Source organism: Panicum virgatum, chromosome 8K (assembly GCF_016808335.1).
Source record: "Panicum virgatum strain AP13 chromosome 8K, P.virgatum_v5, whole genome shotgun sequence".
Classification (NCBI taxonomy): domain Eukaryota; kingdom Viridiplantae; phylum Streptophyta; class Magnoliopsida; order Poales; family Poaceae; genus Panicum; species Panicum virgatum.
In genome coordinates, this window is record NC_053143.1 from 42,301,624 (window position 1) to 42,316,205 (window position 14,582).

At 43.4% G+C, this 14,582-nt stretch overlaps 1 protein-coding gene and 1 long non-coding RNA gene across 4 annotated transcripts; one reads left to right on the top strand and one right to left on the bottom strand.

Annotated features, from left to right (window-relative positions):
* Nucleotides 1-341: 341 nt before the first annotated feature.
* Nucleotides 342-2,933, top strand: LOC120644735 (probable E3 ubiquitin-protein ligase RNF217). Of its 3 annotated transcripts, none has more exons than XR_005663932.1 (3): nt 342-1,768; nt 2,011-2,286; nt 2,385-2,933. XR_005663932.1 is itself a non-coding variant. In XM_039921428.1 (3 exons), the coding sequence occupies exons 1-3, from the start codon at nt 724-726 to the stop codon at nt 2,458-2,460; spliced, it is 1,011 nt and encodes a 336-aa protein (XP_039777362.1). In that variant the 5' UTR covers nt 350-723; the 3' UTR covers nt 2,461-2,542. The 3 variants fall into 3 exon arrangements, 2 of the variants coding, with proteins under 2 accessions (XP_039777362.1, XP_039777361.1); XM_039921428.1 differs by lacking the exon at nt 2,011-2,286 and having other exon boundaries at nt 350-769; nt 880-1,768; nt 2,385-2,542; XM_039921427.1 differs by lacking the exon at nt 2,011-2,286 and having other exon boundaries at nt 351-1,768.
* Nucleotides 2,934-10,393: 7,460 nt separating this feature from the next.
* LOC120644737 lies at nt 10,394-11,950 on the bottom strand. Its single transcript, XR_005663934.1, has 2 exons — nt 10,732-11,950; nt 10,394-10,626 (listed from the first exon to the last, which is right to left on the bottom strand). It is a non-coding gene; the product is annotated as an uncharacterized LOC120644737 (long non-coding RNA).
* Between the last annotated feature and the right edge of the window lie 2,632 nt (nt 11,951-14,582).

Sequence of the window (14,582 nt, forward strand, 5' to 3'; positions counted from 1 at the left end):
GAAGCCGAGGACATGCGAAGACGGGACAGTGCAAGCATCGAAGCGGAGAGCGAGCGAAGAACGCCGGGGCCTTCGTCTAGCCAGCCGAGGATAGCGTGAAGCCCCGTCGGCGGAGGAAGAAATGTCCATGAAGAGCACGACGAGGAGGATCGACGCGAAGAGGGCTGCCTGAAGCAGCGGGGCCCATCTAAGCTGTAGCGCACTAACGATGTTTTAGGGAAATTACGTGTACGTCCAGAAATATTCTGGGAATATAACCGTTGTAAGAGTGCAGAGGTGTAATTGTACTCGGAAGGCGAAACGCCATATATAAATACCCCTGTATTGTTCATTGATGGGACACATTGAATAGAGAGAGAACATTCCCTACTTGGTTTTGCGTGCTTTTCCATTATTGTTGTGGTGTTTGCCTATTTCGGAGACACTCTCCACCAACACCCCTGGGAGAGGAGAGAGAAAAGGGGGGACATAGCGCAGGGGAAGGGCAGTGATGCAATTTCTCAATCCAGTGGCTCCTTTTAGTCCCATTAGCTAGGTATGACCAACTAATGATGAACTAGTTGTTAGTTGGGGTGTGTGGACTAAAAAATAGTTCACTCGTTAGTCCCTCTATTTGTATGGCCTAATACTAATTTTTAGGTGACTAACAATTAGTCCTGGCATGAAAGAGGCTCTTAAGTCCAGCAGCTACGTTACCGTACGTTTTTGTTGCTCTACATATAGATGGGTCGACCCATTCTGGAGGCCAGAAAGCAGCTTCGTTCCAGAGGTAGCCGTTCTCTTCTCCCACAAAGCTGACAAGCTGATCGATGGCTGCCGCTTCTTCCTTTGGCGACGACTCTGACCTCATGGTTGCCGACGACATGTACTTGATAGCAGTTTGCCAAGGAAGAAACCAAGCAGACGCCACCGGGCTCATGGCGATTTCCGACGAGGAGTACGCCGCGGAACTCCAGCTTCAAGAGGTGATCTTTGTTTCCTCCGCCATGGCGATGATTGTTAATTCCACCATGGCAGCGACTGCGGCACAATCGTCGCTCATGCCGCAGCTTGATAGCGCCATCGTCGTCGTCGACACCGCCAACAATGACACAACAGCTGCTGAGACGCCCGCCGTAGCTGAGTGCAGCTCCTCCTCCTCCTCGCCTCCGCCATCTCTTGCAGTTGCAGCCCCTGCCACCGGGGAACAAGACGACGCAACTGCGGTGGCAACTTGCAAGATCTGCCTGGACTACGTGCCACCGTCGCACGTGCACCACGCAAGTCGCGGCTGCGCGCACGCCTTCTGCGCAGCCTGCCTCTCCGGCTACATCAGCGCAAAGACCCAAGGCGGCCGCATCTCCGACGTCAAGTGTCCCGGGGACGGGGAGGACTGCTGCAACGTCCTTGACCCCGAACTCTGCCAAGGCATCATATCCGGCGAGGCTTTCGAGGCCTGGTGCGCCGCACTATGCATGTCCATGGTGGAGGGAGGCAGCAACTTTTGCTATTGCCCCTTCGACGACTGCTCGGAGATCTTGGTGGACGATCGTGGCGGCGACGTGCCGGAGTCGGAGTGCCCGGCGTGCAGGAGGCTGTTCTGTGCACGGTGCCGCGTGCCATGGCACGCTGGCATTACCTGTGCCGAGTATGGCCAATTAGCACCTGGGGACAAGGGGAAGGAGGACTTAGTGGTGCTGGAGATGGCCAAGGGGAAGAAGTGGAAGAGGTGCCCCCAGTGCAAGTACTTGGTCGAAAAACACGACGGCTGTGTGCACATAACTTGCAGGTGAAACTAAATCTACACTCTTTGTCGCGAATTTATGACCTAAGATGTTTTAGTTTTTAGTTCTGTCGTTCTAAATCAAACTTTTAGATTTATAGAAAAATATAGTAATATATCTACAATAATACCAAAGAAATATGCAATTAGGATATATTCCATGGTAGATTTACTGGACCTAATTTGATATCGTAGATGTTGATACATTTAATTTTTCGATTGATCAATGTTAAAAATGTTTGATTTAGGTACTTTAGATTGGATGGTGTAACTTCGAGCAGTTAATTTACATTCTTGTACATACAAGAAAGTATGTACAACCCACTAGCTTAGTTGGCTAGCTGGGTTCAGTAGCACCCCACAGGTCTGGGTTCGAACCCTGGTTGGGGCGAATTTCTGCCTGTGGGTTAAAAAACCCCCCCTTGCTGTGGTCGCCGCGAGGCTTGGCCCTCTCGGGCATGGGTCAGGGTTCGAGTGGTTTCTCGGCCGGGAGAAGCCGGGTTGCTTCCTCTTAATGAAAAACGGTGGGGTCCGTTCACCTCCCGGCCGATTTTAATTTACTTTCTTGTACATACATCAAATTGTTTTCAAGGCAACATAATTTCTTGTATTCATTATGTAGGTGTGGCTTCCAGTTCTGCTATGCATGTGGCAATCCGTGGGGACAGCTTGATCATTCCTCTTGCAACACAGCGTGAAAGCTGATTTTGCTCATAATCCGGCGGTGGAAAGCGAATGAAGTTCCACGATCCATGCAGTCAAACTATTTTTAGTTATATATGGCACATGCAGCCCAACTATTTCTCGTCATATATGACACTACCGCAGAAGTAAAAACTAATAAGTGTAGTTCAATAACACATGTAGTCAAACTATTTTTGATTTTATGAGCTATGTATGTCATTGTGGTAGTACTACATAAATTTCTATCATAATTTTTTAAATAAATTATGATAGAGATTTTTATAGTAGTGCTATAAAGACATACATAGCTGATAAAAAGCAAAAATAGTTTGACTGCATGTATTATAGGCCTACACATAAAAGCAATTTTTTGCTCTTATGTGTAGACCTATCGTACATGCATTTAAACTATTTTTGCATTTATGAACTTTGTATATCTTTATGGCGCACTACTATAGAAATGAAATAAATTATCTTCATTGCAGTATTACAAAAATCCCTATCGGATACAATCAAAGGCTGTTAAAACGGTTCTTGGATCTTAATATCACAAGCGGCTCAAAAACTGCTCCTCATAGTATAAAAAAATAAAATGCAATTCCAACCTCGAACCACATTACTACAGGTTTTTGAATCTTAGTATCACAAGCAGCTCAAAAACCTCTTCTCATAGTAGTACGATGAAAAGCAATTCCAACCTAGAACCACCATTGCTACTACAGGTTTTTAAATCTTAGTGTCACAAGTGGCTCAAAAACCTCTTCTCATAGTAGTACAATGAAAAGAAATTCCAACACCATTGCTATTTTCAGCCGTCTCTACAAATGCTTTTATCTTTAGTTTCATTTGGTGGCTCCAACCAGGACTAAACGGTGACCTCTGCGCCTTAGCCATTGGATCCGGGACTAATGCTAACATCAGTCCCCGGCCCCAAGACAACCAGGCCAGACTAAAGCCAAAATCTGAAGGTCCGTTCTTTGCTAGCGAAAAGTTAAGTATAGCACTTATTTGATGTGCCATACAATAAGCTACGGGCGGGCCTAAGTCAATCGACTAAGTCAAGCTCAGATGCTTACCGAAGAAGGTAGCGTGGAAGGACAAAAGAGCACACCCTTTAAATCATGGCCCGGTGACGGATAACAACATCAGCTTTCGTACCATCATCTTTTCTTACAACGGGTGACTGCGTACTAGGCTCTAATAAATAGTTGTAATGCACGAATGAAATTTAATTTGGAGAAGAAAAGACACAAGAAACACTAGCTAAGTACACACAAGTTCTATTGCATGTGTTAATTAATATGCTAAACACTCCATGTGAGAATCGAAATATTTATGTGTTAACGTTTGTTTTAATTTAGAAGTCAGCTGATGATCATGGCAGCCCTGCAAATGAAAAATATCAATTACATATACATGACCCCCTGGTTAGTCTTGCACGCTGCCGTCAACCTACAAGCAAAGCAACTGGCTGGCCGTTACAAGTCGCAAGCGCAACTATCTCAGCCACTAATTTGGCCAGGTTCCCGCAATGTGAAGCGGTGGAAGCGCACTCTCTTTTACCTTTGTTTCGAAGAAAGCATCCAGGGAAAGACAAAAGAGGCATTATCTTCAGTTTCTTTTCAGAAAGATATATACATCGTCATTCGTTCCTTGCCAGAGAAGAAATTAAATGCATTTGTAAGAAGCTAAGTAATCTGTAATTGTACGTCTATCTATATATATGATTATCCAACTGGGCACTATATATGAGAAGATTCTCCTGTGTTAAACGAAAAATCTACATCTCATTAGCCCCTTTGATAAAATTCTTGTACATACAAGAGACTAGCAATAAGCCTAGCTAAATTTAAAGATTAAGGCCCTGTTTAGTTCTCAAAAAAATTTCTACGATACCCATCACATCGAATCTTCGGACACATGCATAGAGCATTAAATGCAGTTGAAAAAAATAACTAATTACACAGTCTAATTAATTCATACAACATGAATCTAATGATGCTAATTAATCCATAATTGGACATTAATTGTGCTACAGTACCAAAACACAAACTTTTCGCGAACTAAACACAGCCTAAGAGGCTAGCTAAAAAATAAAAAGTTTTCTAACTGAGGGGTAAATCAACAGACTCTCTATATGTTACAGTGCTAGTGGCCCCACGTGTCATACTCATTTCTTATCTTCTTCCTTCCCCACCTCCTCTCCTCTCGCTCACGATGGGCAAGCCGCCGCGCTGTCACCTCCTACTACCCGTCACTATCCTCCTCGCCCGTGCCGCGGCCGCCACAGAGAGGGCGCCCAGGCTATGCGCACGCTCCGCCGCCTCCTACTACCCCTCGCCTTCTCTCGTTCCTACCCAGCATGGCATCCCGACGCCGGCCAATCCCTCCGCCGGCGGCCCTCCTCCCTCTCGTGTTCCTTCTCGGCCAGCTTGGCCTCTAGCTCCTCGCATCGCTCCCCAGCGGCGGCGGCCTCCTCACCCCTGGCTGCGGCCTCCGCCCGGGCCTCTCGCAGCCGCCACTACTACAGAACAGGATTTCAGTAACATCAACTTGTGTTACTATAGCTACATATATGTGTTACTAGGAGATCTAGTAACACATATTGTTAGTGTTTCTATATGCGATGTTACTATAGTCTTTTCTATTGGAACAAAAGTGATACTACATTGTAACACAATTAGTGATCTAGTGGAACATTTATCAAGTGTTACAACAGTATCTTTTGTAACTTATTGTTTAGCTCTAGTAACACTTCCCCTGTGTTAATTATAGAGAACATCGTTTGGAAAAATGGAACATTTGGTTCGTAACACATATTTTACTTATTGTAACATATTTAATTTTTGAAAAAAAAATTGTTACGCATTGCATAAGCCAAATAATGGTGCATTACATTTTTTTCGAGTGAACATGACACATCGCTCAATCACACAAATCACAATTTTCAGTAATCACTAGAATGTAGAAGGGGAACAAATTTACAAGTATACATCATGTGATAGTGTACATATATAAGAATAATTGTAGAGGGCAAATATACATTATAGCAAAGAGTACACGATCTGTACTATTGGAAAGGAAAATTCAATTATATAAGTATTGAGAAATCTTGAAATTCATTGTTTCTTGATCCATTCTCGAATGCATCCAAACAAGAATTCGGCCATTGATCATATCAACCTGCTTAGAGAAATTATGCTTGTTGTAATATTATATATTTAAAAATCAACTATAGCATACACAATTGGAAGGCCAGGCAACCAGTACTCCTTTGGCATGAATAAGATTAACCAGAGTTAGCACAAATTTGAGGTGAACATTGCTGGACCCTGGGAATTGCTACCAGATTTTAGGCACTGCAGATGAATTGTACTCATGTATTTATGTAAAGCTATATACTTGTAAAGAAACAGAATTTCAGAGTAACAAAAAGTACCAAATGCACAACATCTAGTCACTGTAGCACTCTTAGTAGCAGGCGAAGCACCTCCGGAACTTTAAGAGCTAACTTTATTTAAGCTATAACTGACCTGGTATGAATGACAGGGGAAGCAGCTCCGGAACTTGACGAGCAGGAGCATAGAAGAGGCATTGCGCTTACACGGCAACGAGGGTTCGGCGAAGGGCGGGGCGGAGCGAGAGGTAGGGCGGCGAGGCGGCTGGCGGCAGGCCGTCGCTGGGAACTGTCGACGGAGCGAGAGGTAGGGCGGCGAGGCGGCCGGCGGCGGGCCGTCGCTGGGAACCGTCGAGACTCGAGAGTAGTGGGGTGTGCGCGGCGAACCAGGTCCGACGGAGGGGCGGAGCATCCAGATCGTACAGGGAGAAGATCCGACGGTTGACATAGAGAACCACACGCACCAGGTAAAAGGTCGCCCCAAAATTTTATTCCCGTTCCAAATTATAGTTGGTTTAACTTTTTTACTCCAAATTTAACCACTCATCTTATTTAAAAATTTGTGTAAAATATCACTTTTTTTGTTGTGGTTTGCTTTTATCAATACAAGGTCTTTAAAAATGACTTAAATTTGATAATCTTTGCACAAATTTTTGAAATAAGATGAATAGTCAAACTTGAGGTAAAAAAAATCAAACGAACTATAATTTGAAATGGAGGTAGTATCTAATATCGTTCTTGTTAGTCTATAATTTGGAACGGAGGTAGTATCTAATATTGTTATTGTTCGTTGTATATACTACCTCCGTTCTAAAATAAATACAACTTTAAGATTGGACACGCGAACTAATATGTGGTGTGAAATTATAAAAATACCCCTTATCTTTGTCGAGAAGGATCCGGACACTATCTTATTTTTTTATGAGAAAATTCCGGATACTCTTGTCTTTTATGATAGTTTGGTCAAAGTAGCAATTTATTGGAAAAATTTTAAACTCTAGATGTGTAATTATTTTGGGACGAATGACGTATAAGATAAAATAATTTTGAAGATAAAAAGAGATATATGATTAATTAGTTTATTTCTTAATAAAATTTCAAAAAAAATTCTCCTGAAAATTTAAAAGATATGGCGGCGAACCAGCATTAATATGATCTTTGTCACATACTTGATACTTTAGTTAATCTAAACATTGCACACCACACTTCCATCCCTAAGTTGTACCAAATGCTACAAAACAACATGCACAGTATCATTCAATGAGGAATAGTTCTATTTCCATGAGGTATTCGTCATATAAGGTTATTGTCATATGTGATGTAGTGGGCACAGATCTTTATATCACTTTAGTTGTAACATTATTTCTATGCGTTACAAAAATACTTCCATATCCGTAACAGTTTAGGTGTAACATTATTTTTATGTTACTACAATTGTTATTTGTAACACAATTTTACACAATAAGCAGTAAGTGTTACAACCTTCATCTATAGCATATAGTAACACATTGCTTTGTGTTCTTATGCAGCTTGTCTGTAACATATTGGTGAATGTGTTACTAGAATGTGTTACAAGATCTATGTTTTGTAGTAGTGCGCCGGGCCTGGTCGGCGCCCGCGCGCTTGAGGCCGTCGGCGAGGTCGGAATTGGCGCGGGATGGTGGGCGGCAACGGCGCTCGACGGCCGGGGCGGCCCGGGACAGCGGGGGCAGGGGCGGCGCTCGACTGCGGGACGGTGGGGGCGGCGACGGCGCTAGACGGCAGGGGCAGCCTGGGACGGCGGGGGTGGCGACGGTGCTAGACGGCGGGGGCGGCCCGGGACGGCGAGGGCAGGGACGGCGCTCGACGGCGGGACGATGGGGGCAGGGGCGGCGCTCGACGGCGGTACGGGGGAGCGAGCCGTGGGACCTGCGCGGGCGGAGGGAAGAGGGAGATGGCAAGCGGGACAAGCTCGGTTTTTTTGGCCTAGCGAGGGGGAGGAAATACAGAGCAGGATAGCTAGGCGAGCAAAATACAGAGTCTGTTGGATCCGATTTTTGGTGAGGTTTCTCTTTTTTTAGCCAACTCATCAGAGATACAGAGTCTCTTGGAGATGCTCTTAATCAAGAGAAATAAGAAAAGGTAATGACTTAAATATGGCCGGCTGTACTTTTTATTATTGTACGGCAGGCTAACACTACAATCCACCCCCACGCGCCGTAGCACATGTAACCAATTTCAAAATTTAAAAAAGTTATAATTCTTAAACCATCAATCAGATTCAAATTTCGATTGCGCAGTTATATCTCTTTCGAAGAGACCTTCAAAGCAAGACCCCACTTGTATATGTTTTGATAATATTTTTCGAAGACACCTAAATTGCTTTATATATAATGGAAAAGTACCAAAATAAATTAATTAAAATGCTCAATTAATCTACTAAAGTTGCGTATTATTAATCATGTTATATACCTTCACCTACTACCCAACAAAGTTGTTTACCCACGTATACTAATAACACCAAACAATCTATCTTCATGATATGAACATCAATATCAACTTAATTGAAATAAGATGAGTGAAGCAATTTTTTAAAACATCATGAGCAACTGTTTTAAAAGTCATGAGCAAATTAGAATATAATAAAAAGCATTTTCTTAGCAAGAAAAAATATCACTAAAACATATTGATGTGGGTCTAATTTTGAAGCTCTTATTGACACGAACCTATGGTTCAATCAGATTTTGATTTGGACGCTCGATTGTGAGGCTATGGCTTTTTAAATTTTAAAATCGCTTACTTGCGCTGATGTCATCCAAAATTCGTTTCTCCTCTCACATGCATGCTTTGTTTATTTCTATCCGGTTTCACATGCATGCAAGTGCATCGAAATCCGAGCAAAAACCAATTTCTTTGCTAGCAAAGGAAAAATAGCCCCATAAAACTGGTTCTCTTTCTATAAAAAGGTAGGCCGTATAGGTGGACTAAATTACGGCCTGCCGTAAGTTAGCTATGTCCATAAGAAAAATCTAATGCTCCGCCAAACAGACCAAAAGGGCAGGCAGCTGATGCATGGCTCGTCTCGTGCCTTGCGAGAGCGAGGGCGACCCCAACGGCGACTCCGGACCGCCCGCCACAAATTCCACAAAACCAAGCCATCAAAGCCCTGAACCCCGGTGATCCATGCCACCGGCGCTGCCTCCTCGGCGTCACCCTGGTGCCCGCGCCAACGATGTCCGCCCGCGTCGAGAAGCTGTCCGCTGCCGCCGGGTGATGCTTTCCTGGAACAAGTGCTGGCTGATCTTTTTCACCACCATTGCTCTGCACCTGATCTCACCATCCTCTGCCCCTGCACCAGTTTGGGTAACACCTCAATCCCGCAACCCTCGTTTTAATCTATTCTTCATGTGTAACGCGCTTCAACGATGCTTGTCACACATCCGGGTTGCCTTAGGATTTCTAGAGTAAGACTCGTACCCGTGCGTTGCTACGGAAAGTAAAATATTAAAATAATAAGAGCATAATTATGTATTCTATATCATCTTAGCAACAGACTATTTGAGTAACGTTGAGATACACAAACTGGCACATGACAGTGTAAAAAAAAGAATGAGTAATATCGCAAAAATCCTGGCCTTCACAACATCACGTGAGGTGGGGGGGGGGATATCCATACAAAGGAAAGAAAAAAGTTGGCCATACAAAGATAGCTTATACTTAAATTCATCGTGGTAATGTATACAGAAAAGGAACATGTGTAGATCAAAACAATATCAGCAAATTGGGTCAACCCATCACCTCTGGTTAGTTGCACGGATCAGGTGGTGCAATCTGGATCAACCCATTGGAGCTCCACGCCTATCCTTATATCATGTTGAATAAATATTGCACGGAAGAATCTCAAGTACGCAAGCCAGTGATCTTCAGCAGCTATGCCTATGGTCTGTGACCTCTGCACTGCAAGTAAGATATTTATAAAACCTAGAGATGCATGTACCATTCTAATCATTGAACTACTAAAAACAACTTTGTATCTCTGGAATGAGAGAAAAACATAAAACATTAACTTTAGCCAAAAAAAGACAAGTGGAAAGAACATGAATTGGATCAAGGTCAGAAACACTTGTTTTTTTAGGAAAACATAGCTGGCGTTTTATATTCCATATTGAACATATATGCAAGCAAATTTCTTCTACCTGATTTCATATTCCCAGATCAATCCTCCAGGAATCTGAACATTACTTAGTAAGAATGATGTCTGTTTCATAAACCATAGGATCTAGAGTTGTTATTTCAGAAGCTAGAAATATCAGGAAAATCAGAGAACATAGCAGGATTGAGTAGGTGAAACCATGACAGAAGCATGAAGCAGGAACAACAATACCAAACAAAAATAGTAAGCATCCAATACACTCTATCTTACACTACACTACTACATATTACAGGTCGTAAGGATGAAAGGTTGTGCCTAGAATAGACATGCACAGATGAATAATCCATCAAAAGTTCAAAAGGTTATAGTGCCAAAAAAAATCGAAGTGGCTGCACTTAGAAAATCAAACTCTCGGAACTACGTCCCAAAAAGAAGAAATTAATAAGTGTAGATAGTGATGGAAGCTTGTTAAAAAAATATACAGGAAACCTAAAAAGTCGAATTCCTACATAGCTTTGATAGTTGTGCGCAATGTCATATGAGATTCTCTTCAGAAGAACAACAAACGATCCCCTTTTCTGCGCTTTTATAGAGGGATTCAATTGCAATATAGTTGCACACTTGCACCAGGTCCTAGTTTGGCATTTATTCCTGTTGCACAATAAAGCACAAGCACTGAATATAACTGAAACAATGACAAATCAAAATTGACAAGTTAAGAAAGGATAGAGATTTAGCATCCAACCAAAAAATTACCTCCCAAGTCCCCACTTCTAGATACTTCTAACTGAGGATATTCAGTGAGTGAGTGGCTGAGAACTTTCAATCTTCCTCGTGTACACTTTCTGAATTTTCCTAATGGAAGTCTTGTTGTACACCAAATAATTAAATGCTATATGGCTCATGACAAAAAGAAACCTAACCAGTTTTGAAGATGGTAGTGATGGCAGTAAGGTATCATTCTGAGTTCCTTCTCCATTTGACACGTCCTCAGTTTCTAAAACACACTGAATACAGAACCGAGGGACTTATTTGCAATCTCAGTAGCAAAGATTTCAGGTGCAGGGTGTAAGGCGTAGATGGTGCTTGTAGCTTTATCTACAGCTCCATACTATATTTTCTCAAGAAGTAGGAAGCCTATTATTAAATCTTGCAATGCAGCAAATACTCTGCCAGTAGTATTTATCAGTTTGCTTTTATCTTCTTTAGACAATCTCTGGCTGGAGAGCAAGACATGCAGTTATATAGCAAGCACAGGCTCCTCGTTAACCCAGCATCCAAAGCCAGTGTCAATAATATACTGCAAGCGGGTACCCAAAATGCCGGGAGACGACTTTGCTTCCATACAAAGGATGTGATGAAGCTCCATGGTTTTGCACAGGTGACACTATTGATGTTAAAGCAAAATAGTCTCACAGTGATGAAACCTCTAAGAGACGATAACTCTTAGAAAGTATCCTCCTCATAAGAAACTTAAGATACCATTGAAATGAAGTAATAAAATTCAACAAAATTACTATATTTTGAAAGCTAAGGTTTAGATTCAGATGAGTATAGTGACTGATGGAAGAAAGACATTGATCTGTAGATATGAAAATTTTCAATTCCTTCTGCGAGTGGGATCTTGAATATAAAAAAAATCATGCATCAAATTTATCAGCAAACATCTGAATTGCTTGTGCTCCATGTTCAAAAACATGGTTTCACAAAGTATTTGTTTTCTATATTTGCATAGCCTGCGCACTATAGATGATGCATGGTTGCATCATATTTTCATTCTAAACATGTCCTAACAGATAGTTTAGTCCTTGCCACATCGAGAGAAAATATTAACATCGTACAGGCTTACATGTACTAATCTAGCCATTTTAATTTATATTTCATCATCTTGACTGAAGAAAGGTAGCAGTGATCAGTAACACCGGTTCCAAGAATCACTAAGCAGCGCTTGCATTGCCATAACTCACTACTGCAGGGTATATATAGCACGGGTAGGGCTTACTGAAATCTAATGAAATTGGAGGCAAAGGTGTAAATCAACTGACCTGAAAAATCAATCGAAGGAATAGACATGGTGCAGCACTGCAGCCTCTGGCTTATCGTCATAGGCGAGATCTTACCCAGCGACTGCCTACCGGATATCGTCTTCCTGCAAGAACGTGGTGTCTGGACTGGCTCAAGAAACCAACCAAGAAAAATAGAGCAGGATTACGTGCTCGCCGTCGAACGGATGAGTACCTGGTGCAGGGCCGCCGACAAGGAAAAGGTGGAGGGAGGCCCCCGCCTCTAGCGGCAGAGCCGGCTCCCATCGATGCCGTCGTCCACCACCTGAGCTCCTCTTTCAGCACAGATAGTGGCTGGAAAAGTAGTACATGGGTACATGTGAATCTCCTCGCACGGGCAGATCTGGGATCCCCTCGTGGCGGCGGAGGGCAGCGGCGGACGGGAGTAGCACTCAGGCGGGCGGACGGCCAACCGTCGTGTTCTCGCCGGCGACTGCAACTTCTTGCTGTGGATGCAGCGAGCCCAGGAGGGCGGATGTTGACTTCCGCGCAGATTGTAAGTTTGTAACCGGACTTACAACAGCATTGCCTCCTACTCCTCCATGTCCCATATGTACACCACGTCTTGCTCATCTGTATAGAGAGACATGCTAGAGAATTTATCTCTGAAAACAAATAGGAGTGCAGACAGCTAAAGAAATTCAGATCATTTACCCAGCTTGCTGGCAGTAATTAGCCGAGCATCTCCAAGAGTGTCCAAAACTTCCTCCCAATAATCTGATTTTGGACGTGATCAACAAAATCAGACTCCAACAAGTCCCAAAACCAGCTGCCAATATTTCCGCAAGGCTTGTCAGGGGTCGCCAAAGTGAGCCTCGAGCTTCGAGGAACCACGGCGTCGTCGAGGAGCTGCGCAAATGGCTGCTCGCCGTGGACTACATGGAGCTCATCGGGGAGGCTGGGAAGTTGTTCTCGCCGATGCCGCTTGACCCGAGGTGCCTCATCGTGGGTGAGAACCCGAGCGGTGGCCGGGCTGGACCAGGCGTTCAGCATCGTTCGCACCGAGCCCACGCAGCAGCAGCTGCACTCTGGCGAGGAACGAAGAGTGGAGAAACCTGAGCACCCTCTCCAGCGACAGCCACGGGCAACGATGGCCTCGTAGCCTTGTCCGCCGGCGCCGGCGCGTCCACGGCGACCTTGCCCATTGCCAAGCTCGCGAGCCGATTGTTTCATCTTGTTAGATTTTTTTTAATTCTTTTGTTAGCCAGGTTCAGTAGGTGAGATACAGCGAGCGAGCATGTTCGTCTTGGCCAGTAGTTGTAGCTACCAGGGTTTTTAATTCCGGTAGGGGAAAAAAATCGGAACCCACCGATAAAACCGATATATCGGGAATATCGGGATTTTTCATTTTTATTTTTTATTTTTTTATTTTTTTATTTATTTTTTAATTTACTTTTTAGTATAAAAAATATTCATTAAATCAATTTCGGCCGATAAAAAAAATATCGGACCCCACCGATAAACCCGATATATCGGGCATATCGCGAAATTGCGGCCGATATTTCTAACCCTGGTAGCTACAGATTCAACAACTAATTGATTGGAGTAGGAATTTTTCTTCTCAAGTTTACTCCATTTCAATTGATTTTTTTTTTTGCAGAAAGGTTTCCCCGCTTTATTCCAATGGAACAAAGCATACAAGATTCAGAGGTTCAAAGTATTACAGTTCAAAGAAACATATTCGAAGCGCGTCCGCTGAATGAACAGAGATCAATTAAGCTAAATGCCATAGCAGAAACAGGCAGCAACTCAACAGCCTCAGAAGTGCCTCTGGAGACCTCCCGTGATGTGACCAATTCTGACGACATTGGAGCCAATGCTGATTGTGTATGAGTTCTCGGTGTCTCCCAGCTTTCTCCCATCAGACGTAGCGGTTGGAGACTTTTCGCCAGCATCCCGCCGATCACCCCCTTGAGTCTCTCTTCCCCTCCCGCCTGACACAGCGGCAGCCAATTCTTCAGTGTATGCACCAATTTGCTCAGCACCATCCTCTCGTCCCTCCATTTCCTTTCCTGAAAACAAAGATCGTTTCTCAGTTTCCATAAGCTCCAAAGAAGAGCAGCACTACAAGTGTTTAAAACACTATTTTTCTTCTCGCTCACCCACCACCTAGCAACAGATTCAAAATCTGTCCCAATCTGAGTACCAAGTACCTCAGATAGGTGGTCCCAGCTTACTCTAGCCACACAGCAATCAAAGAATAAATGTTGCACAGTCTCAGGTTCAGAACAGAACAAGCAAGAAAGGTCTTCAACCTTTTGCCTTTTGGCTAGATTATTTCTAGTTAGAGTTTTATTGTTGGTCAGAAGCCAAAGAAAAATATGTATCCTTGGTGGCACATGCAAATTCCAGACCACAGGTGTGTAGATAGATAGAATACCCCTAAAACTCACTATGTTGTACATAGATTGCACAGAAAACTTGCCACTGGAGCTAAAGGTCCAGACAATGGAATCACAATCATTTGTGTAAGTGATAGATTCTGCAATGGCAACCAAGCTCATCCATTCTTGCATCACAGTATTGTTAACCCCTCTTCTAAAG

What these genes read in the sequence shown, in the direction of transcription:
- LOC120644735 (XM_039921427.1), top strand. Translation starts at nt 810, where the DNA reads ATGGCTGCCGCTTCTTCCTTTGGCGACGACTCTGACCTCATGGTTGCC. An exon ending in TGTGTGCACATAACTTGCAG is followed by an intron (nt 1,769 to 2,384) that starts GTGAAACTAAAT and finishes TTCATTATGTAG; the next exon opens with GTGTGGCTTCCAGTTCTGCT.